The 25,199-nt window shown below is 45.5% G+C and overlaps 1 protein-coding gene across 18 annotated transcripts in view; it reads right to left on the bottom strand.

Moving 5' to 3' along the window:
- The window catches only part of KIF1A (kinesin family member 1A), a 185,458-nt gene that overhangs the window by 128,807 nt on the left and 31,452 nt on the right, over positions 1-25,199 (bottom strand). For all 18 annotated transcript variants that reach the window (XM_016425327.2, XM_056807410.1, XM_056807411.1 and 15 more), the window contains exons 3-6: positions 8,828-8,904; positions 6,820-6,999; positions 2,786-2,851; positions 1,603-1,781 (exon numbers count right to left, since the gene is read on the bottom strand). In XM_016425327.2, the coding sequence (XP_016280813.2) occupies positions 1,603-1,781; positions 2,786-2,851; positions 6,820-6,999; positions 8,828-8,904 (502 nt within the window). The remainder of the gene's footprint in view (positions 1-1,602; positions 1,782-2,785; positions 2,852-6,819; positions 7,000-8,827; positions 8,905-25,199) is intronic.

Here is a 25,199-nt window from a genome sequence, read left to right as displayed (position 1 = left end):
CCTAAACCTAGCTAACTCCCCCCTCTAGCGTATCCCTTTCTAGGTGAAGAAGCTGACTCAGAGGTGGTGTGATTTGCTTGGGAGCACCCAACAGGTTCCTGGAACATTTGGTCTGGTTTATCATCATCGACATCAGGGATTCTCAATGTGGAAACTCCTTCCCCCAATGCCCATTGGTAACTGCTTTGTCATTTGGAGTCTTAGAGAATGGTTTGGGGACTCTGAGAGGGTAAATGACTTGCCCAGGATCCTACACTCCATGTGTCAGTAGCTGGGTCTTTGTGACTCCAAGGTCAGCCCTCTGTGTCTCTCTCCTCGGGACAAAGCACGGGTCTCCCGACTTGCAGTCCAGTACACTGTCCCATGCTAGATTTCAAAGAAACTTTTGCTGTCATCATTGAAGGTCAAGGATCAAAAGGGAGCCCAGCTTGTTCTCCTCTACCACTGGGATGGGGTCAGAAGATTGGAGCCTACTAGACTGGGCTGTGCTGGAGCCAGCTCTAACCTGCTCCTCCTGAGAGCCCATTGTTACAATTTCTCTGTGAGTATTTATGCCTGGAAAATGGCGAATGCTACAAATCAGGGCTTGAGATATCCTTCTGTCTTCTAGACTTAAGTGATGGAGAAAATGTTCATATTGCAGATTAAATGGAAAAGTGAACATTAAATTGTTTATTCCCCCTATAGAGTTTATAATTAAATCCTTACCAACCCACTCCTGAGCTAAGAGCTCGAGGGACTCACCAAGCCCAGAGCCCTCATTTACAGAGGGGAAACAGGCACAGGGATGTTAGGGGATTTCTCTAGGGTCACCCAGCTACTGAGTACCTGAGGCAGAATATGAACCCAGGTCTTCCTGCCTCCCAGCTCGTTGCCCTTTCCATTGAGTGACATACAACCCCAAGAGGTAAATCAGTATCAGAGATGTAAGTGATGGAGTTTGGAATATATTGGGTACTTAATAAATGCTTGTTGAATGAATGAATGAATGTCACTTTATATGATTGCTGTAAGGTTGTCAACATGCAAGGAGTATCATGCCCACTCTACAGATGAGGAAACTAAGGCCCAGGGTCAAACAGCTTCTCTGAGAGAGGAAGGATGGTGTAGTGGATAGAGGGAACTGGAATTGGATTCAGGGAAAGCTGAAAACCCTTAGCTGTGTGGTCCTGGACAGGTCACAAATCTCTCTGTGACTCAGTTTCCTCATTTGTAAAATGAGAGTAGGACATGAGGACCTAACTATCTGAATCTGCTCCAAAATGGGCTTGGAGCCCCAGTCTTTCTGGCCTTGGTCCACTCACTACTTCCCATCTCTCTAGTATGGTGCATAGAAGAAGCTCGTTATCACTATTTTCATAGCAAGTTGGTTGTCATGTTGAGTGTTCCGCAACCTCTGTGCCTTGGTTTCTGCATCTGTCAGTGAAGGGCTGGATGCACAGAGCAGACAGGGGAGGAGCTGCAGCGTCCACATCAGAGATGACAACTGGGACAGCGCCAGGACTTTGCTCTGCCCTCCTCACCAGGGCAGCTTCCTGGGCAATGGAGGGGAGGGGAGCCAATGGAAAGAGAAAAGGAGAGCGAGCTTTCCCTCCGGCTCACCTGGCTTTGTTTCCCGAGTCCATGAGATCTTGGATGTCATTGTAGGAGGTGACGGCCAGCTTGGAGAGGTCCTCCACGTACGGGCCCATGAGGGGGTGCTCCCTCACTCGAAGGTTGCCCTTGTTTTTGGGGTTCAGGAGATCCCGGACTCTCTCGCAGTAAATCTCCATGTAGCTGACCTGCAGGGGCGGGATGTTCCCAAAGGAGCCATCGGTGAGAGGTGCAGGCGGGGGTCATGATTCCCCCCCTCGTGGGAGGTTCTCACTGGGCTTCCTACTGGCCCTTCCTGACTCCTCTGGGCACCGCACATATTCTGCTCCTGCCAGTTATCTGGGGGCTCCTCTGGCCTCTCCTGCTGGCCTGGAAGCTGCCCCAGCGCGGGGCACCTCTCGCCTCCCCAACACAACTCAACAAGTGCTTCTTGAGTGAATGTGCGCATGAAGGAGTGAAGCCCTAAGAAGGCCCAAGTCTGCCACCCTTTGCAGAGGCCCAGAGTTAGAACAAGGGGAGACAGCGGGCGGGGAGGTGGGGGGTGCTGTTCTCCCAGGGGGATGCCAGAGCATTTCTTCCCACTCTCTGGTGGCCCCAAATCCCTGGCTCTCGAGGACTCTGTCCCTCCTCTTACTGGGCCACCTGCCCTCCTCCCCGCCATTGCCAGCGTGGCTCTATCCAGCGCTCTGCGCCTCCACTTTCTCTGTGTGTCTCATGGACCGTTATGGTCCCATCCTTCTCCCAGACTCGCATCCTGCTCTGCCGGCCTCCCCTCCGCCTACCCACATCCCCACTCCAGGGACTGGCCAGAAGGGTTAGACTAGACTGGAAAAGATCGTCCTCCATCCATCATCACTCTTCAGCATCTCTTCCCCCTTTCCTTCCTCTGTGGGGTCCTAATCTCTTACCTCAAGCCATTGTTCTAGCCAGAGGAGAGCACCCATCGGGGCAAACCATCCTCTGCCCCCACCCTCTCCCCTGCCCCACTGCCTGGCTTCCAGGTCAGACTGGAGAAAGGGGGGGGGTTCCTCCCCTTCATCCTTCTAGTCCCAGAGTTCTCTGCACCAACCCTTCTCCCTTAAGCATCCCTTAAGCCAGTCCTTGTTATTTCAAGCTACGCTGGGGTGTTTTCAGGGACCTGCGCCACCCCCTGCCACCAGCCCAAAGAAGAAAGCCCCCCCCCCCCCCGTACCTCTACTGAGTAGGACATGTTGTCATTCGTTGTGTCGTTGATGCGGGAAAAGAGATCCTCACAGAGCTGTAGGGAGGAGAGAGAGAGGGGAGAGCATGATCAGCCTCAGTCCTCCTGGTTCTTCAGGCTGTGCCTAGAGAATGTGGGTGTTCATCTGGAAGCAGGGGGTGGGGAAGGGCACTGGCACAACACAGACCCGGAGGCCTTCTAGATCTCTGATAGCTGCCCAAACCAAGAGAACCCTCATTCTGCGGCCATCTGGTGCTGGACCTCTCTGGCCTGAGCAGGCCTGCTCCTCGGACAGCAGACCCGTAGCACAGCCACAAAGACTTTCCGGCTTAGCAGAATCTGCCAGGCGCTTCTTGTAGGGCATTTGGAGGTGGTCAGATCTCTAGGTCAGCTCCTGGGGCAGAAGCCCACGTCTGGAGACATTTCCCTTAGGCGAAGTTCAAGAGTTTTTTGAGTAGGTGTCATTCCTCTCATCAGCTTTGTCAAAGGCCATCTCCCTCGTGAGATGTTTCTTCAACCACCCAGTGCCATTGCTGTCTCTCAAATTATCCTATATTTATTTGGCATGTATTCTATCATTTTATATATGTGTATGTATGTCATCTGCCCCCTCATTTAATATGAACTCCTCAGAAGAGTTTCTCTCTCTTTTCTCTCTCTTTTCTCTCTCTCTCTCTCTCTCTCTCTCTCTCTCTCTCTCTCTCTCTCTCTCTCTCTCTCTTTCTTTCTTTCTTTCTTTCTTTCTTTCTTTCTTCCTCTATCACTTTATAAAGTGACTGGCCCTTAGGAAGTGCTTAATAAATGCTTAGGCCACCTTCTCAGAGAAATACCAATAAAATACCAACTCCTTATCTTGGCATTCAAATCCCTTTAAAATCTATCTATTTAGTATTAGTTCTAAATCCCTTCATGAGTTACATCGTAGCCAAACTGGACAAGCTGCCATTTTCTCATCTCATTCTTGGCTCCATCTCTGTCTCTGTCTATTCTTTCTCATGCCTGAAATGGACCGCCCCCCCCCCATCATCTTAAGCAATTGAAATTTTTTTCCTCCTTTGAGATTCAATTCAGAGGCTCCCCCTTCTGCAAAGCCTCCTCCAATTCTCTGCCCCATCTCCAGCTCTAAATGAATTCTGCCTTCTCTTTGGATCTCGGCATTTGTATTTGCTTTAATCCCTTATTATCTCATTGAAGGTAAGGACTATGCACTGTCTGATCTTTGAATGACATTTGGTGCGATTTTCAGCTTCTAATATTGGGACCCCTGATGTTCTCTAGTTCTCTGGGACCCCCAGGCATTCTACACATTGACTGACACACTGTTCATTCTCTATTCCTAACCTGTAGAGACCAGATTCAAGAATCCCTCACACAGAGATCATGAATACAGTAACTATTTCTTAAACAGGGAATAGAATCCCGAGGAGCTGTAGTTTAACTGTCATCAGGAGAGAGCCAATTGTGATGATGAGAGAAAAAAATATGGAGGGGGAAATATATAAAAATGCCAAATGATTCCCACGGTGAGGGTTTTAAAGATGACGTCTCATGCCTAGCCTAGATGGAGTCTGGCTCAGTCGACAACCATTCTCACCTCTCTAACTGCTACAAAATAAGTTCCTTATTCTTTACCCAGGTCCTAAGGCAATCAAGGGGAATCTTCTGATGTCTTCTTATAAATAAACAGAAATGCACATGTCAAGTAATAATAATAAATAATAAATGTAAGTAGTCCTGAGTTCCATTACAATTTATAAATATATCAGAAACAGGTTTTTTCCATAAACCTCTGCTATCTTTCCTTTAAAACCTCAAATCTCAAGTTCCTAAAGACTCAAACAATGCTATCCTGCAATACAATGTGTTATGGCAGTAACAAATGCTAAAAAAAAAACTACTTATGATATATCCCAGTGGATAAAATTCACAGCCAAAATGATCCACTCTAGTAGAAGAAAAACAGGGAATAGAAACTTCTCACTGATTCCTCCTCAACTCTAGTAACATAATTCTCTCAGGGTGGTCATTTGAGCCTCTCAGGAATTCTCTTTATAATATTTTTGTTCACAAAATGAGAGTTAGATACAATTTTCTCAAAATGTCCTTTATTAGGACAAGAGAAGAAAAAAACAAGTTGAGGGGATCTGGGGAAATAGGCAGACTCTAAGAGCACCATGATGGAACTGTGAATTAATCAGTCAAGTCATTTTAGAAAATCATTTGTAAATATGTCCCCAAAGTTATTATAACATGCACCCTTTGACACAGTTTTATCACTAATAGGTCTTTCTATATCCCAAAGAAAATCACAAAGCTATGTACAGCAATATTTGTAACAGCTCTTTTTGTGGTAGCCCAAATTGGAAACTGAGGGGTGTCCTGTTGGCAATGGCTAGACGCATTATGTTATATGAATATAAAGGAATATCATTGTGCAATAAGAAATAGGGAATGGACAGTTTGAAAGGAAACTGGAAAGACATTTATGAACTGATGCAGAGTGAAGTGAGCAGAACCAAGAGAACAATGTCTACAACTATAACATATTAGAGAAAAAGAATACCCAACAATTCTGGAAGGCTCCAGGACTCTGATCAAAGTAATTGTGATAAATCATTAGTCATGAAGAGGGAAAGCAAAACATGCTACTTACCTTTTGACAAGTAAGTGAAGGGCTTTAAGTACAAAAGAGAAAACATTTTTGGACATGGCCAATGTAGGAATTATGTTGCTGAATTTTGCAACTTTTATCTATTTATTTTTTGCTCAGTTGAGGGGAAGTATTGGGAGGAACAGGTTGATTAATAAATAAACAAATAAATGAAATCTAAATAATTTCTCTTCTTTACAGTTGAACAGCTCTCTCAGGACAACATTATTTTAATTCCCCTCTCTCTGTGCCTTATAGTCCTTTTGATCATGATTTAACTCTCTTTTAAAAATTTTTTTCCATGGTTATATGATTCATGTTTTCTCCCTCCCTTCATCCCTCCCTCCTCCTAGAGTTGACAAACCAGTCTGCTGGGTTAAACATGAGTTAACTCTTTTGAGAATGACAGTTAAAATGTAATTTTCCAAGAAATTATATCCTATAATTCTTATTTTTTAAAATAAAATTTTATTGACATTTTATTTTTACTTCCCCTTGATTCTCCCCTGAACCCTTACATTCTGTTTTAGTAACAACCCTAAGACATAAGGGCAAGGGTTAGACAAATGGGGATAAGTGACTTGCCTAGGGCCATATAGCAGGAAGTATCTGAGGCCAGATTTAAAACCAGGTCCTCCTAACTCCAGGCCCAATGTTCGATCCACTGTGCCACCTAGCTGCCCCAAATGGTTCATTATTATGGTTTAATCATGTCAATCATGCCTGATGTTTACTGAACCCATTTTGGGGTTTCTTGCCTAAGATTTTAGAGTGGTTTGACATTTCCTTCTCCAGCTTATTTTACAGATGAGGAACTGAGGAAGCTAGGGTTAAATGACTTGCCTAGAGTCACACAGCTGGTAAATGTCTGAGGCCAGGTTGGAACTTAGATTTTCCTGACTCCAAGCCTGGCATTCTATCCCCATGGACCACCTCACTGCCCTCTTATTCCCTCTTAAAGATATAGTAATAGTACCCAGAATCTTTATGTTAGGGGCTGTTAAAGCTAGAATCACACCTGGAATTTTATCCATTTTGTTTTAGTTCATTCTGCATTTCCTGGAAACCATTTTCTTTAATCAAATGAGTGTCCTTTTTTCCTGCTTGAATTGAAGTTGATTTTCTGAATTTTATTCTTTGTTTTTTTAAACCCTTACCTTCTGTCTTGGAGTCAATACTGTGTATTGGCTCCAAGGCAGAAGAGTGGTAAGGGCTAGGCAATGGGGGTCAAGTGACTTGCCCAGGGTCACACAGCTAGGAAGTGGCTGAGGCCAGATTTGCTGAATTTTATTCTTAATACATTTTCCCCAACAAAGAATTCCTTTAGTTTCCCATCCAACCCCCTTGTCTTCATTCTCATCACGGTCACACTTACCTGTGGGATAATGCCCTGCTGATCTTTCTCCTGCTTCCCCATCATAGTATAGGATTTCCCAGCGCCAGTTTGACCATAGGCAAAGATGCAGACATTATAGCCTTCAAAGGCATGTTGTAGCATCTCTTCTCCGATGTCTTGGTATACCTGCTTCTGTGATGCATAGTTGATATCTTCAGGCTGGGGAAGAAAACAAAGATGAGAACACATATGAGAGGGATAAAGGGGAAGGAAGGTGTGGAAGTGATCAAGGGCTCATAGATTTAGAGCTTAGAAAGTCTTTGGAGACCATTTAGTCCAATCCCCTCATTTGATAGCTGAAGGAGCAGTGAGGACCAGAGAGGTTATAGGACCTGTCCAAAGTCACACAGGAAGCAGTAAGAACCAGGATGAAGAAAGTACTTTGAAAGATCTTCAGCTCTTTCAGTATAGATTCTCACTATTATTCTTTGTACTATTCTATCCTGGGTGATTTTCATCCATCTATGAATTCATAAAGGATCTGTGATATTGTCATGGAGAGCTCATACTGGAGGTCATTGAAACACACTGGATCATAATCTAGATGGGGATCATGGAACCCCAGGATCTGGAGCGAATCAATATCTCTGGCATTGGAGAGATGCAGGGTGGAGTTAAAAGTACTGCAGCATGTGTCCACCAAACTGACTCTCCCAATATTGCCCTCTAGTTGAGCAAAAATAATAGCAGGGAAGGATGGCCAGCAAATAGCGGCATGAATGGTAACATCCAGGAAACCCCTGGTCAAAAAGGCAGATGGGGACATCCCAGTTCTGTCGCTTGGTACCTCTGAGATCTTGGACAAAGCATGTCATGTTCCTGGGTTGTGGCTTCCTCATCTATAAAATTCTAAGAGCAGCTCTCAGGTCCCTCTCAGCTCTAGATCTACATCCCAGGGTCCTGTGGACTCAGAGTGAACAGTAAAAGATGGGCAAGTCCTGAGAACTGCACTAGAGCCATGAGATGACAAAGATCTAGGAGATCTCTAGTCACATTGCATAGTTCCTCCAAGGAAGACCTAGGGAGGGCTATGGACAAGAATCATGTAGGATGGGAAGGGATGCCCTGGTTGCCATCTGCACCATTGGAGGTGGTGCCCATGCGGATGAGATTGTTTTGATAGAATGGAAGTTCCTTGAGGTCAGGGACTGTTTCATTTTTGCCTTCTTATCTCTGGTGCCTAGCATTGTGCTTGGTACATAGGTGATTAATACATGATTGCTGGATACTGGGTGAAGTGATATGTTGAGGTATCCCAAGCAACCATCTTCAGTATTATTTGCTTTTGTGCTGAACTAAGGAATAAGTAACTCAATTCCTAGAATAGATAAAAAAAAGAATGGACTGCCTTAGATCATCTTGTGACCAATTCTAAGCCAACATGATATTAAGAAGTGAACCGAGGGGCAGCTAGGTGGCTCCATGGAATGAGAGCCAGGCCCAGAGACAGGAGGTCCTGGATTCCAATCTGACCTCAGATATTTCCCAGGTGAGTCACTTCTCCCCAGATATTTAGCCCTTACCATTCTTTCTGCCTTGAAACCAATACTTAGTATGGATTTTAAGACAGAAGATAAAGATTAGGGGAAAAAAAACCAAAGAAGTAAACTTGTATTTGAAATCAATGATTTGTACACACACAGCCCACAATCTATTTATCTTTGTTGGAAGTTTATAACCCAAGCAAAAATGGCACCAAACCACCCTCTCCCTGTCCATTTAACAACAAAAAGCTCTTTCCTGGCTCACACTCAAAATGGAGAGCTTGTCAGCGAGTTAGTGTAATTGAGGCACTCAGCTTAATAATTCACTTAGAGGCTGGGTTCCCAAGATTTCCCACTTTGGGCTCTGGGGTAGCTTAACTTCCTTGACTTCTCTGCTATGTAGCTGATGCCCAGACTTTCAGGGGGTTTCTGACAAAGACCAGGCAATTCGAGAAGCAACTCATTCCCTCTATCTTAATAGATCCCATCTTTTTTGTACTTACTGTGGTATGTGACCAGTAGGAATAGTCAAAGCTGAAGCTTTTGGGTGTCTCCTTGGGCTGTTTTGGATTGACAATAGCTGGAAAGGAAAAAATAAACATAAGATGAGGAAGCTGTCAGGTGGTCATGGGGTGAATGTCTCCAATTATGATGTGCCATCTTTAGAGCAACCAATAAGAACACTGCACTGGCCTGGCTTAGAACAGGTGTTCTAACACCAAAGGCAGAAATCTCTCCACTGTGCCACACTGTTCCAGGTGCCAAGAGGAACTCTCCAGCTGGGCTTCCTACAAACAGTTCAAACTCAACGTATTCCAAACAAAACTTATGCTCTCACCCCTACAAATATTCTTCTTCTGGCTTCACTCTTTCTATCTCTGCCATCACCATTCACCTTGTGACTTCAAGGATGGAAAGGGGGATAACGGAGCTTTCAAACATACGAGGAAATGTCAAACCTTTCTCTGAGAGAAGGTCATGAAGACAGAAGATAAAGATGTGAATAGCAAATAGTAAGATCTTCTTATCTTAACTGGGAAAAATTTCATTTGTTGAAGGGCCATGGTGATTCCCAAACATCTGAAGGAAAGGTATGGATAAATAGGTAGATAGATAGATGATGGATTAGTTAGATGATAGGTAGGAGAGAGATAGAGATAGAGATAGAGATGATGATGATGATGATGATGATGATGATAGCCAGTTGGCACATATACTATTTGTTCAGCACCAAGTCAGATGGTGTCTCTGGAGGATAGACTCACACCTTTGATTGGTTCATATAAGCTCCAGCAAGAAGATAGACCTTGATGGCATTTGGATACCGATAGGAAGTTTGGATTACAAACCTGTGCACTGTAGTCTTATTGTTAGTGCTGGATTCTATACTTTAGGGATTATATTGATGAGCCAGAGAAGGTCAGAGGAGAGCCAACAAGATGAGGAAGAGCTTTGAATTCATGCCATGAAAGAAAAGGCTGAAAGATATGGTGAGCTTTAACCTGAGAGGGGAAAACTTAGAGGGATGTGACAGCTGGGTTCAGGTCCATCCTGTGGAGAAGGGATCAGTTTTGTTCTAAATGGGCATAGAGGGCAGAGCTAGAATCAGTGGGTGAGTGTTGCAGAGCAGATTTCATTGAACTCCATGTAAGGAAGTTTCCTAATAATGAGAAGGGAATGGTGATGACTGGTGGTCCCCCTTGCCAGAGATCTTCATGCAGAGGGGGTGCTATTGAAAGCATTCTTTTGAAGACACAGGCTGGACCAGATGCCCTGAGATCCCTTCACTCTCTGACATTCTGAAATTCTTTGGCCTCGAAGGGACCTTGTCTAATCCTACGTTTCCCCTTTTGAACATAAATCAATGTGCCCAGAATGAATAGAGATACAAAAAAGTCTCACAATTCTTCCATGAGTTTCTTTGCTTTCCCTGGCAGAAGGCCCTTTGATGCTCAGCCTCATGCCAAAGCAATTTGTCTTCCTGTTCCATGGGTTTGGCTGAGTCTAATAATATCTGTCCTGTCTGAGGTCAAGTGCCCATTGTGCATGGCCTAGAATGAGGATGACAAAGGAGAACAGGCTGGGAAGGCTTTAGAGGACACTTTCTTTCCTGCTTTCTCTCTTTGCCCCACCTAGCAGTGTGCTGGTTGGGACCGGCTGCTCAGGGATGCTCCCAGTAGTCTCAAGAAATAAGAACTGCATGGCTGGTCCGGCAGCTCATGTCTAAAGAAACTGTCAGCAGTCAGACCATACTGGAGGAAAATCAGAAGACTGGCTAGCTTTCACGCCTTCCCATACCTGACAATGGTGAGCAAGTCTTTCCATTCGCCTCTCCTCTTTACATCTAATAAAACCAGTTCCCTTAGCTATTCCCCATTTGTAGATTATTCTGGGATCATAGACTGAGCTCATTTGAGTCTAACCCTCTTTGCTGAGAGCTGAGGAAACAGATCCACAGAGGTGAAGGCATTCATTCATTCATTCATTCATTCATTCATTCATTCATTCATTCAGGACTTGACTACTTACTGAGAGAACCTGTAGTGAGAAAGTTCTGGGTTCAAAACATATTTCCATCACTTCCTGGCTATGGCATCCTAGGCAAATTCACCAAATCTATTTCCTCATCTGGGACTGGTGGCAGCCAATACCTCTACCTACTTCTCGAGACTGTTGGATAGATCCATTTTAGACAATATATATATATATATATGCACATGTGCATATATATATATATATAAAGCACTTGAAAAACTTCAAAGCATCATATACATTTCAGTTTTATTTTTACTGGCACTCCCTTAGGTAAGTCATTTTCCTTCCTCTGGACCTCAGTTTCTTCAATTGTAAAGTGGAGACCATAATCCCCGCCTACTAACAGACTAAGGATCAAGTGAACTCATACATGTGAAAACTGTTTTTTCCCCCACTATTTTATTCTTCCAATTATACGTAATAATCATTTTAACAAAATTTCCCCCAATTACAAGATGCCAATTGTCTCCGCCCTCCCTCCCTCCTTTTCTTTTCTCCTCCAAACAATTTGATCTGCGTTTTACATGTATTGTCATGTGTGGAGGCGATTTGTAAACGACAAAGCACCTTAGAAATGTGAGGCATTATTCCTGCTGTATCTCCAGTGCTCAGCATAGTGCCTGGCCCATTGGAGACACTCAATAACTACATGTTGATGGATTGAAAATAATTCAGATCATTACTTTATTCATAACTCCTAGAAAAACGTATTAAGTTCCTGCTCTGCCCAATGCCTTGCGCTGAGCACTTTAGTCTTTGTTTGTTCCTTCTGGACCTTCTCCAAGGCTCCATTTTGTTCTTCACTACTTGAGCTCTGAACTGTAATAAAATCCAAAGAGATGCTAGAGGGAAAATGGCCTTAGAGTTCTCCAGGCTCATTCCTAGTTAGCTGGATGGAAAGAGGCCCAGATGTGCAGGAAGAAGATATGTATTCTAGGCTCAAGGCTTCCAGTTACCAGCTATGTGCCTACGGGCAAGTCATTCGATCTTTCTGAGTCTGAATTCTCTCATCAATAAAGTGGAGCTAATGATTTCCTGCACTGTGTTACAAAGGAGTGCTATTGGGAAGTCTATATACATTGTAAACTTCTGTAGAACTTTACCAACCATTTGGCTGGTTGATTGGCATCAACTTCTCCCTCACTGTCACCCAACCCTTCTGATTTCTTGCCCAATTTCCTCATTTTGACCCTTTGCTACATCTCTCATACCCATCTGCTTTGTTCTAGTCACACAGCCCTCCCCCATCCAGGACTTCATCCCCCGGACTATTGCAATCGTTTCCCAATTGGGTTGTCAACATCTGGGCTCTCCCCATTCCAAATCCATCCTTCGCAGAGCCAGAAAAGTGATTTTAGTGCTTCTCCTACCTTGCAGATCTGACCATGTCCCCTGCCCCATGTCCCAAACACTCCCATGACTCCTCATTACTATCAGAATCCCATAGACGAAGCCCTTGGACACCTGGACCTCTTCATGCCTTTCCAGTCCTCTCACACCATCTTGCCCTCCCCAATGACCAGTCCCTCAAACACAACAGTCGAGCTCCCTCCCTACATTTGCACTCGGCATCTCTTGTGTCTCAAATTCTGTCTTCACTTCCCGATTAGATCTTCCCAGGATTCTTTAGATCAGATATCGTCCCCTGAAAGAGATCTCTGCTGCCCCCCAACCACTTCCTTTTTTGGCAAAAAAAGAATGCTTGTTGCCCACCTGCCTGTCCTCAAAGCCAGCTCATCCCTCCCTGCCTCCACCCAACCTTGCCCTCTTTCATTTTCCTTGGCCAAATACACTCTTTTGCACTCGTGTATGTTGAACTTAATCCCTTCTCTATCCAACCAACCATTTGACCAAATTATCAGGGCAGAGGCATAATGAGGGCAGGGGAACTGGGCTTTGCCCTTGGGTGCAGAATGAAATGGCGCAGACGTTCCTCCAGCACCCTAGAAACCACAGAGATTAGCATGGGGTTGGTACAAAGAATGAATTAGAAACAAGGAGCTCTGGAAACAGAGAAGCCTGAAGCATCTCTCCCAAAGTCCTGGGGCCTCTGGCTTTCTCTCTCAAATGGCGCCCCACCTGTCCATTGGAGAAGCAGTGAGGTTTACTGAAAAGAACACTGTTTTTGGAGTCAAGGAGTTCGGGCTCAGTTACCAGTTCCATCCCTTTATACAACCTGTGTGACCTTGGGCAAGTCTTTGGACCTTAACTTCTTAGCTTCTGAATCATCTACACAGTAAGGATGTTCCACTAGCCAGGGAGCCAGAATTCCTCATTAGATCGGTGTTGTTGGGCTTTCTTGGCCTTCCCTACTTAGCAAAAGACTTCTTCTGGGCTAGAGCCTCCCCTCCCTCCTCCTGCTTGGGACCTTCTCATCTTTCTCATCTCGTCTTTACTGGAAGCGTCCAGTTTCCTAGCTAATTAGCACCCAGAACACCTGCTTGTGATGTCAGAGGTGGAAAATGGAGCCATGCCTGGATCTAGATCCCGCCCTCCCTCTACAACACCTGGTGCTCCTCTCCAGCCCAGAACAGCCCTGTTCCTTGGGATGGGTGTGTCTATACAGAACCTGGAGGAGGGAGTGAGCCTGGCACAAACTGGGAGTGCCTGTGCCAACCTGAGAGGGGGCGACAGCCTAGCATAAGATGAATGCTGGGTCTGGAGAGAGCCTCTCCCGTGAGCAGACTCCCTTCACTCTTTTGCTGTGACCTCAAGACCACAAAAGCCTGGATCTTAGGTTCATAGGAAGAGAACTCAAACACCCCATTTTACAGATGAATCAGCTGAGGCCCAGAGATATTTAATAACTTGCCTAAAATATAACAAATTAAGATTTATTTTTTAAAAATAGAATTTGATTTTTAAGTGAACACGCATTTAATTTCTTTCCCTCCTCTCTCCCTTCCCGCCCTCCAACTAGAAAAAAGAAGAAAAACAAAACCCATCTAAGAGTGGGCCCATGATGGATCCAGTTGGGATCACGATGAGCCCCTCCCCACTCTGTTCTCCTTTCTTCAGCCACTGGTAGAGAGGTGTCCCGGCCATTCCAGCTCGTTGGCAGGGACCTCAACCTAGTACCGTATAGATGGTCCTTTATTCCTTGGAGTGCAGGTGAAGTCTCAGTTCAGTCCCCAGCAGTCCCCAGAGGAGTGGGAGAAGAAGCCCCCTCCTTTACCCATTGGGGAGGCAGGCCACTAACAAAGGGCTCTCTGGGAGGAAAAAACGAAGGGACCGATGAGCTCTTTGCTTGTGATGCTTGTTTCTTGGAGAAGCTAAATTAGTGATGAAGCCTTCCCAGAAAGCCCTCTAGTTGCTAGGGAACTGACCTGGGCAGGAAGATCAAGTGACTAGTGTGTCCCTTTGCAGATAAGCTCATGAGGAAACAAAGGAGTAGACCAAGAGGGGCAGACAATGGTCTCCTGGAAGCACAGGTCTTGAGGAAGCTGTTTCAGATGCAGGGGGGGAAGGTGGGAGGATGGATGGGGCATCTTGACAGCTCCTGGTATAAAAGGAAACCATCCAAAGCTTCCCTGTTTCCGGTTTTCATCTTCATTTGGCAGTTCCTTGTGTCCATTATGATGTTGAATTTTTCTAAAATGTGCCAGAATGAACCGTAACTCGAGGATCCCAGCTGGTCTCTTGACCTCAAGCCTCTCCCCATTGCACTTCAAGCACCCAAGAGGAATAGCTATAAACCACAGATCTTACCCTGTCACTCTCCTGCTCAATAAATTCTAGTGGCTCCCTACTACCTTTATGATCAAATACATAGTCTTCTGTAGGATACTCAAAGCCCTTCTTGTCTGTCTCTGACCTGCCTTTCCAGCAAAATTATAGCTCCTTTCCCCATAGTTGGAGGGACGGCTGAAATGGTTTGCTGACCCTCGATGCTCCCCCAACACAACATTCCATCTCCAATCCTATAGGCACTCTCACCTCTTAGAGTCCAAGATTCCTTCATGTTTCACCTAATGTGCCACTCCTACATGAAGCCTACTCCCATCTTCCTGGGTACTTACACCTTTATCAACCCTTGCCAAAGAAATTGCCTTAAATGTATTTTGTATACAGTATGCCTATGCTTGTCTGCCTCCCTCAACAAAGCAGGGACTGTTTCATTTTTGAGTTTGTACCCCCCATGCCTGGCATGATGCCTGCCACACAGTAGGGGCTTAATAAATACTTGTTAATTGGTTGATTGATATATGAGCACACTATCTCCAGCACTGGAAGGCCAGTTCCTTGGGGGCAGGGTTTTGTTTCTCTCTCCTGTGCTCCTGCACAGCACTGGCTAGTATGGGCGCACGTGCCAAGCTGGCACTTGAGCTGCTCTATACCTCCTCTTCCCTGCACCCAGGACATTTTTTGCAAGCTCTGCCCCTCTGTCCAGCTGCCCAAAGCAAGCACTTCCTCCCTCTGCTCTTTGGGGTGATGCGGGGGACTCACAGCGGCTTGAAGTTGCCATTTGGGCACATGAACTTGACAACCTTCACCAAGGCTGCCCTAGCATATAGTAGGTACTTGAGAGGAATTTGATTAAGTGATAGGTTGGGACCCTCTCAGTGAGGCTGATATAATTCCTGTCTCTTGAGCAGTTGTAATCAAAACTCTGGTTAGAGCATGACCAGGGCTTTATTTGCTCTAAAGCGCCACATTTAGAGGGTTCTAAATAGAGAGTGATGACAGCATTTAGCAGTCTTTCAGCAGTAAAGATGCTGAAGTGCTTTGCCCGTTTTCCAGAGTGTTTCTCCCTCCCTGAACACTTCCCTACCCCTGAACTGAGGGGACATGCATTGCTGTTCAGTGTTCAGATTCCCAACAACAACTTTCACTGGAATAACTTCAGAAGGCTGGAAGGAATTTTGCCCAAATTTCATTTCCACCTTAGTTCTGGAGGCAGCAGTTGGTCCAATTTCCCTGATGCTCAGCCATGAGGCAGTTTCCCCAGTCAAGACACTACTGCCCCTTGCCCCCCTCTCTAGCTCTAGGAAAGCAGAAAGTCTAGTCCACAGAAGGATCCATGGCTTGGAGTCAAAACCAACCTCAGAGGTTTCCTCTTTAGCTTCATTTATAAAATGGCAGAGTTGGGTGGGAGAGCCTCTAGGCTCCCTCTCAGCTCCACATCTAGGTTCCTATGACCCACTCAAGAGAGGCCCCATGGACTTACAGGAAAATCTGACGCTATCCTCTCCCCACCCATCGGTGAGTGGGAAGATAAAAGGCAAATAAGTCTAGATAGCCAAATATCACATTTACATATGGCCCCAAAGGCTTGCAAAAGGTGAGTAACTAGTATGATATTCATGCTCCTGCCTTAGCAAATCTCCAAAATAAAGGGCAATTTGATTCCATAGAAACATCCTTCCTGAGGACTAAACTCCCAGTTGGGGATATGCAGGGAGAGAGAAGGAGCCCAGAAGGTCAACAGATGCACTTTAATAAATCTAATGCCAATCAGGGTGCTGGCACATAGCAGAGACTTAATAAAACCCACTGGTTGATCCATGGCTCATAGGTCTCTCCATCTGCATTTTTCTTGAATAAACAAAGACTTTCTGGGCCAAGAAAGTGGAGAGACCATGGCTATTGATTTCCTGGTTGGGGCCCTTTTTTAGCCCATTAATAAGCTGGCCAGAATAGAGGACCCCCCTCCCCACTCTGGAAGGCAAGAGGATCTGCTCGGATGGTATGTCTCAAGCAGCCATCTACACTGGAGCCAAAGCGCTGGCCACATCACTGTGAGGCAGCATGGCAGAGAAGAGAGGGCATCAGGTTTGGAGCCGCATTCCTGCCTCAGGTCCTTAGTTTGAGCTGGGTGACACTGAGCAAGTCTCTAGACTTTTCTGAATCTCATTTGTCTCGTTTGCAATATGGGGATGCTAGCTCCTGGATTATACTATATATGTGTATGTATGCACACAGATGTGCACATATGTTTGTATGTGTATGTGAACATATGTAGACACACACATGTATGTATGTACTCTCACCTCCCTCACCAAATGAGACCATGTCCATAAAGCACTTTGCAGACCCTAAAAGTCTATTTGTCCTTATTATGATGGTCATTATTCATCTTCCTTCTCTCATTTTTTTAGAGGGTTCAGATAAAAAGATAGTCCTGGAACAAGGCAACATTCTACTATCATTGCCTTCATATTTAATGTCCTGGGGACTATTCCCCGGATTTTGTAACTGAATCTAAAGGTTGGCATGTAGGAAGGTCTCTGAAAGCCTCTATGCTACAAGTCCAGCTGCAGCCTGAATGAACGGCACGCTTCTTCTGTGTGGTTTGAATGCCTTTTGCTAGATCTTTCCATCTTCTAAACTCTGTTCCACGTAGTTTGGACTCTAAGAATTGTGTGTTCTCAGCCTTTCATGGAACAATGTTGTAGCTGAACAATCGTTGATGAAAGTCTTTCCTCCCTTGAAGTTGCTGCTTTCCACTGGTGACAAAATGAGGGGGAAGAAAACAAGGAGAACCACACGCTTCTGTCTTAGCTGCCGGGAAGCTCAGCATTGAACTCAAAGATCAGTTCCAAGAATCCACTCATCCCAGGTCCGTCTGACATCGACCTCTCATCGCGGCTCCTTTGAACTGATTTTTTATTGTTATTGTTTTTAATGGCCTTATTTTGTCTCCAAAGTCATGGCGTGGCACACTGTGGAGTGCTGGGTCGGGAACAGGAGACCTAGTTCTGGTGGGCGTTCTTGTTTCTCCTAACTGTGTGACTGTCTCGAATCTCTGGGCCACGTGTTTTTTGGGTAAAAATGGAATCCTCATCCTTGCGTCCCTTGTTTCACAGGGTGGCTGGGAGAAAAGTGGTTTGCTCTGTGGATGACCTTGAACCCATTTAAGAAGTTGGGGTCCTATAAATGAATGCAAGCTCAATGAAATGCTGAGGAGCCCAGGGGACGTTGCTATGAGCCAACAAATGAATGGCGCCTTGGGCTCCAAGAAGAGGCATCATTTCCAGGAATAAGGAGGTAACGGCCCCAGTCCAACAATATCTCAAGCACTGAGTTGGGTCCTGGGAATCAACATTCAAGAAGGACTTTGATGAAGCGCCCGTGGGAGGAGGGTCAGGCTACTGAAGGACCCTCACGTCATCTAAAATCAATGAAATGATTTATTAGCTAAACTGGGGACTGAAATACAAAGAGAGACTGAAAGCTTACATTCCAACAGGAGAGAAGATGTCCCACGTGGGGATGGTGTCTAGCGCTGGGAAGTCCAAGGGACAAGGAGTGGAGGGAGCCTCAGGGCAATCGATTGATTGGTTCCTTCCAGGAATGGTCATGTTGCTTGGATTACTGTTCCCAGAACTAGAGAAGGATGTGGTTGGGCTGGGGGAAGGGCTTGTGATGCCCAAAGGCAGTGGGCTACATTCGGGAATAAAAGAAAGACAGAAGGGTGGGTGGAAGGAAGGAAGGCTCCCAGGGAAGGGCATAGTGATCCTCCTCGAATACTGGAAGGGGTGCCTTGGGGAAAAGGTACTAAACTTGCGCCTGCTTGACCCTAGAAGGCAGAATCAGGAGCGATGTGCAAAAGCTGCAAAGCGTTTCATTTAGACCTGATATAAAGAAGAAATCTCCAACAAGGAGAGCCGTCCCAACGTGGAAGGGGCTGCCTTGGGAACAAGCCGGAGAGAGGGCTTTGAGCAACAGCCAAATGGCTATTTCCTGAATACATTGTGGAGGGCAGACTTTTCAGGTACAATGTGGTCTAGAAGAACATGTCGCTCTGTTCCTCTGTGGTTCCATTCACCATCCCAAAATTTCCCCATTTTCCACACCCAAGTACATCTCTCTGGCCACCATACCTTTTTATACGCTATCTACCCATTATCATGGAAGCTCCTTGAGGGCAAAAACTATGTCTCAGTTTTAGTATGTGTAGGGACAGCTAGGTAGCACAATAGACAGACTACCAGGCCTAGAGTCAGGGGGGGACCTGGGTTCAAATCTGACCTCAGTCACTTGCTAGCTGTGTGATCCTGGGCAAGTCACTTATTCCCTATGTGCTTAGCCCTTAGGCATCTGTCCTAGAGTTGATACTGGAACAGAAGGCAAGGTTTAAAACAACTTTGGCATTTCTTATCCCAGCGCTTAGCATTGAGTAAGATCATTTCATTCATTCATTCATTCATTCATTCATTCATTTACTCATTCAGAACTGGCAGAGTTTGGCTAGACCCAAAGGGTATTACCAAGCAGGTCCGTGTTCACCTGAATGGAAATAAATGCCTGGTGGAGTGCCACAGGGCTCTGTTCTCATGTCTTCTGTTTACTGAGGCAGTTATGCACAGTGGATAGCAACTGAGTTTGGGATCAGAACACCTGACTTCAAATCCTATCTCAGGCACTGTTAGTCATGTAATCCTGGGTGAGTCACTTCCTCCCCCCCACCCCCCCACCCCCCATAGAGAAGAGACAACTTGAGAAGAGACCTGTCTTTGGTTATATGAAGAGTTGTCTCATGGAAGAGACATTCATCTTATTCTGCTTGACCCTATAGGTCAGAACTAGGAGCAATGAGTGGAAGAGGCATCTTCCAGCTTGATATAAAGCAAAACTTCCTGTGGTCAACTATTTGACCAAATAGTTTTGCCTCCTTGGATCTCAACTTCTTCCTCTGTAAGAAAAAGTGGGGTTGTGGATTGGAGCTGTTCTGAAGGGAAATGAATTTGCCTTGGAAGGATGAGTTCCCCATCAATAGAGACTTCTTAAGTGGAGACTGGATGACCCCTTGTCTGAGATGTTGTAGAAGGAGGTCTCTGTTCTGGAATTCTCTTAAGATCCTTTCTGACCCTGAGAGGATGTGATTCTGTGGTCTAATGAGTTGATTTCCTTGGGTCCCTTCCAACTTGGAGATCCCATAAGTCTACTTAGCATAAATGTAAAGTCCAGTTCAACTTCAGCCAAGGTTGGAAACCAACACAAGCCAAGGTGCTCCATGCAGCTGAAGAACCCATTGCTTTGTAGCCACAAAGCATCTTTGACTATGGCCCGCCATCTTCCAAACCTTACTGTCCCCAAGGATAACAAAGTAAATCCATCACCCCAGCTAGAGAGGCAGGCAAAGGATGGATGTTAGTAATGGGGTAATGTTGGTAATGCACTCATTCCTCCCTGGAATCCAGGGAAACCTGTCGGGAGCTTTGGAAGAAGGTATGTGGATCAAGGAGCCATAGTGTTGGAGTTGGATGGAACCTTGGGTGTCATTGAATGAGTAAGGATGATGTGGGTTCAAATCCTACCTTAGACATTTGCTGCTTGTATTAACTCCATTAAGTAACATTGACTTCCTAAGACTTGGTTTTTTCTTCGGTAAAATTAATAGGGAGGGAAGCACTGCATAGCCCCTGAGAACCCATCAGCTCAAGATCTATGAGAATAAGTTCCCATGATTCTACATACTTTAAAATCTTGAGGAAACTGAGGCTCAGAAATGGACTTATACAAGGTCACACATTTGGGAGGTGGCAGATAATGATAAAAGGTACTATTGATATAGAGCTTTACATGCTAGTTAATTTGATCCTCCGCACAATCCTGTGAGGTATTAATATCATTCCCATTTTACAGATGATGAACAGAGTCATACAGTAAATACTGATGTAGGATTCAAACTCAGGTCTTTCTGAATCCAAAACTATCCATTGTGCCACTAGCTACCCTTGGTGGCACAGGCTTAGAACCCTGACTTTCTGGCCTTTAGTGTGGCGTTTCTGTTGATTTATTTGTTTTTACCATGCCATAAATCATGACCCTGAACTCAGCCATCTGCCAGGGTGCTCAATAGCTTGCAATGATCTGATCTGGGACTGTTGCCTGCTCTCCCAGTTTTGCTGACTCAGGGAGGAGACAATAATAAGCAAACAAAGGCTGAAGATCCCCAGGAAGGTCATCAAAGCAGCCATTGGGCCATGGAGGGGAGCCATGAGCCTTGCTCAGCAAAGTGACAAAGGGCAGAGGCTGGCGCACGGCTGAAGCTAGAGATTCAATCTCTTTCAGAGGCACCTTTAGCTTCTCATCTTCCAGCTCTCACAGTGAAAGCTCACTCAGAGGAAGAACTACAGGAAAACTTAAGAACCTCCTGACAAAATGGCAGCTGGGAGCTTTGTGTCTCTACTGCGGCTTCTCGCTGCCAATTTGCCAGGAGCAGCAAAGCCCCACATCTCTCTTCTAGGGAGCTGAGGAGTGGCAGTGTAACGCAGACCAGATCTTGGGGGCCAGGGTTAGAGGAGATGCTAAGGGCTGGCTCAGGTCCTCCAGTGCCCCACAGGTGACCGTCAGCATCAAGGGTACTCCCACCCATCACCTCCTGATGAGAGGGTCCTTCCTCTGCAGTCAGGGACTCGGGGAAGTCCAGGGGGTCTGGGACCATGCCACTCCCTCTCCCTACTACATACACGCACAGATACCACTAAGGCACGCCTCTGCTCAGCCTGGGCCAGAAGGTAAGTTCCTGCTGCCATTCACATAACCTTTGGTCCTGCTCAGAGATGGCCAGGCCTTTGAGGTCTTTCTCCTTTGGGCTGAGGATGGACCTCACCCTTCATCAGTGGGTAGAGAGACAGATAGGTAGTGGTATTCCGTTAGCAGATACAGAAAGGATGGTGTTGGAAGGGAAAGGCTGGAAGGAAGGATAGAGAGAAGGCTACTTCCCTCTGCATCCAGTAGGTATCCCAGAGCTGCTGGGAGTGTCCTAAACTGTCAGAAACAGCAGTGAATTATAAAGCAAAATTAGTGAACGCAGGAACCTACATCTCTCCCACCTGTCGCAACCAAACTCCTAGAAAAAGTCATCTACATCTGCCTTCGCTTCTTCTCCCACTCACTGAGGCCCTTGCAATCTGGCTTCCCATCCCACCACTCAAATGTCACTGTTTTCTCCAATTTGTCAACAAGCCCTTAATTTCTTTCTTTAAAAAAATCCTTACCTTCCTTCTTACGATAGATACTGAGAATTGGTTCCAAGACAGAAGAGTAATAAGGGCTAGGCTATGGGGTATAAGTGACTAGCTCAGGGTGACACAGTTAAGAAGAAGCTGATATCGGATTTGAACCCAGGACCTCTTATCTTTAAGGCTGGCTCTCAAACTCCTGAGCCTCCTAGATGCTCGCAATCCCTTAATTTCTAAAATCCAAAGACTCTTCGTAGGTCCCTTCCTCCTTGACCTTTCTGCAGTGTTTGATACTGCAGAGCACCTTCTCCTCCTGAATATTTTCTCCACTCCTAGATTTTGTGTACTTCTTTCTCCTGGTTTTCCTCCTAGCTGTTTGGCTCCTTCTTTTAAAAAAAGATCACTTGTTTATTTTTAACATTCATTTAAAATTTTTTACTTCAAATTTCAATTTGATCTCAAACGTACTTCGAACTTTAGCTTCTCACCTTCCAACTCTCACAGTGAAAGTCCACTCAGAGAAAGAATGACAGGAAAACTACAGCAAAAGCCTTCTTCCAGGCCCTCCCTGAATCACCGAGAAAGCAAGCAATCGGATACCAACTAGACACGTGAAATCACGTAAAACATTTCCATTTTAGACATGAACCAAAAAAGCAAGAAAACCAAAGTGAAAAAGATTGTGCTTCCGTCTGCACTCAGCATTCATCAGCTCTGTCTGGAGGTGGAGAGTCTTGGGGGATTCTTTTGGGTTGATCCCAGTTACTAAGTCATTGACAGCTGACCAGCATTACAATATTGTGGTCACTGTGGTCAGGGTTCTCCTGGCTCTGCACACTTCATTTTGCATCAGTTCATGTAAGTTTTTCCAGGTTTTTCTGAACTCACCCTCTTCATCATTTCTTATGACCTGATAATATTCCATCACAATCATGTACTACGGCTTGTTTAACCACTCCCTAGCTGACCGGTGTCCCCTCCATGTCCATTTCTCTGCCACCACACAAAGAATGGCTCTCAATATTTTTGCACACATATGGTGTCTCCTTTGCTGGACCATTATCCATATCCCACCCCACTCCAAGCCTGAGGGTCTCCGAGGCTCTGTTCTGGACTCTCTTTTGTTCTTTCCACACACCATTGTCTTGTGGAAATCCCATTTTAGGATCTCTGTGATCTAGAACTAGAACTCAGGAAAGTTGGGGTCAGAGTCTAGTAGAGGGCAAGGATAAGGAGTTGGGATTTGATTTGGACCATAGGAAGCCATTGGAACTGCTGAATGGTAAGTAACACTGTCAGTGTTGTGCTTTAGGAAAACAAATCTAGAAGGGGCAGAAGGGATAGACAAAAGGTGGAGAGAGTCTGGAGCCTGTCTTTGTAGTCCAGCTTAGTGCAGCTAGTGGATAGCACAGTGGATAGAGTGCCTAGCCTGGAATTAGAAAGACTCATCTTCGTGAGTTCAAATCTGACTTCAGACACTCACTAGCTGTGTGACCCTGGGCAAGTCACTTAGCCCTACTTGCCTCAGCTGACTTATTTGCAAAACGAGATGGAAAAGGAAATGTCAAAGCATTCCAATATCCTTGTCAAGAAAACCCTAAATGGCATTCCAATATCCTTGTCAAGAAAATCCTAAATGGGGTCACAGAGTCGAACATGACTGAAAACGACACAAAACAGCAAGTTTGTTGTGCAATGGAGAGTCAAGAAGGATCAGAATTAGGACAGTGAAAAGAAGGAGATGGTGATAAGAGGCACAATGGAAGAAGGAACACCAGGACTCAGTGACTGATTCAGCATGAGGGCTTATGAACAGGAGCGAAAAATGGCTCTGAGACTTTCCACCTAAGGAGCTAGAAGATGTTGCTGCTATGAACTGAAAGGGAAGTCACCAGGAAGACCAGATTTGGTAAAGGAGATGATGCAGCAGTAGTATGAAAAGGGTGCTGGGTTTAGAGTCAAAGACCTGAGTTCAAATCTCATCCTGCGACTCTGGAGGCAGCTGCTGTGCAACGGATAGAGCATTAGGTAGGAGTCAGGAAAACCTGGGTTCCAATCTGGCTTCAGATACTTACTAGCTGTGTGTCTTTGGGTAAGTCATTCCCCCACAGTTTTCCTCAACGGTAAAATAGGGAAAACAACACCTACCTCACATCATTTTTGTGAGGTTCAAATGGGATAATATTTGTAAATCTCTTGACACAGTTCCTGATACACAAAAGGTGCCTCTATAGATCATTTGTCCTTCCCTTCCCTGTGTGACGATGAGCAAGTCACTTTATTCCCCCCAAGCCCTGGTCTCAGTTTCTTCCTCAATAAAAGGATGGGGCTGGACTCAATGGCCTCTGATGCCCCTTTTAGTTCAAGGTCTGAGATCCTGTGATTCTCTAACTGTGCTCAGCCTAAGCTAGATCTATATTTGGAGAAGTCCTGAAGGAATCGGGCCATTTGGAGCAATGCCTGGGAGTCTGGGCAGATCCAAGGCAGGTTTTAAGCTCCAGGGAATAAGCGCAGGGCTGTACAAAATGATCTCTCTCACCCCCTGCCTTTCTCTCTCCTGCGGAGGTGCAACTAGGACAAAACAAGCAGGGTTTTGCTGCAGGTTGCCAAATTTTAGAGGGCACTGAAGCTACTCAGAGTCCTTTAGCAGGGTAGGAACAACAGAGCTAAGTACCTAGCTGTGAGGATGGCTAGTTAAAACAAGAAGCTAAATAGCTAGGTAATAGCTAGTATAATAGCTCCTGAGCAGGACCAGGTCAGCTCCTCCCTGGGTCTGCCCCGTCCTGTTTTTGCCTCCATCTCCATTTTTGCCTCCCTCCCTCGCAGCAGCAGCAGCAGCAGCAGCAACCTCTTCTGTCCCAGTCTCTTCACTGCTGGCCTTCCTCAAAATGAACTGAGGGAATGTTTTGTGCTCCTTGATTTAGTCACAAGAGTCCCTCACTATGGCTCTGCTTCCTTCCAGTCCATCCTTAGAGCCCCAGGAACAGACTCCCTACCAGTCTGCAGGTCCCTTCCTTACTCCGGATTCCATAGTTTGCTGCTTTTGACTTTGCCAGTTTCATGCTGGGTATCCTCTTATAAACTCTTCTACTCCTTCCCTTTCAATTTCCTTTTGTAGATGGTCTTCCCCCTTTAGAGTGAAAGTGCCTTGAGGGCAAGAACTGTCTTTTTCTCATTTGTATCCCCAGTGCTTAGCGCAGCGCCTGGCATATTGTAGGAGCTTAATATACACGTAAGGCATTGCATTGCATTGGATTGGATTGGGGTGTGTTGATTTTGTTGTGTTGTGCTATAAAGATGATCCATTGTAGCCCTTTCTACTTAAAGATGAGAAAGGAGAGACCCAGAGAGGGCATTGACGTAACCAAAGTCCTCAATTAAAACATTTATACTGAAAGAGGACATCAGTCATAATGGTGACAATGATGTA

This window comes from Monodelphis domestica, chromosome 8 (assembly GCF_027887165.1).
Source record: "Monodelphis domestica isolate mMonDom1 chromosome 8, mMonDom1.pri, whole genome shotgun sequence".
In the NCBI taxonomy this organism is placed as follows: domain Eukaryota; kingdom Metazoa; phylum Chordata; class Mammalia; order Didelphimorphia; family Didelphidae; genus Monodelphis; species Monodelphis domestica.
The sequence above is the reverse complement of the archived record's forward strand: the minus strand, read 5'-3'. Positions and strand labels throughout refer to the sequence as shown.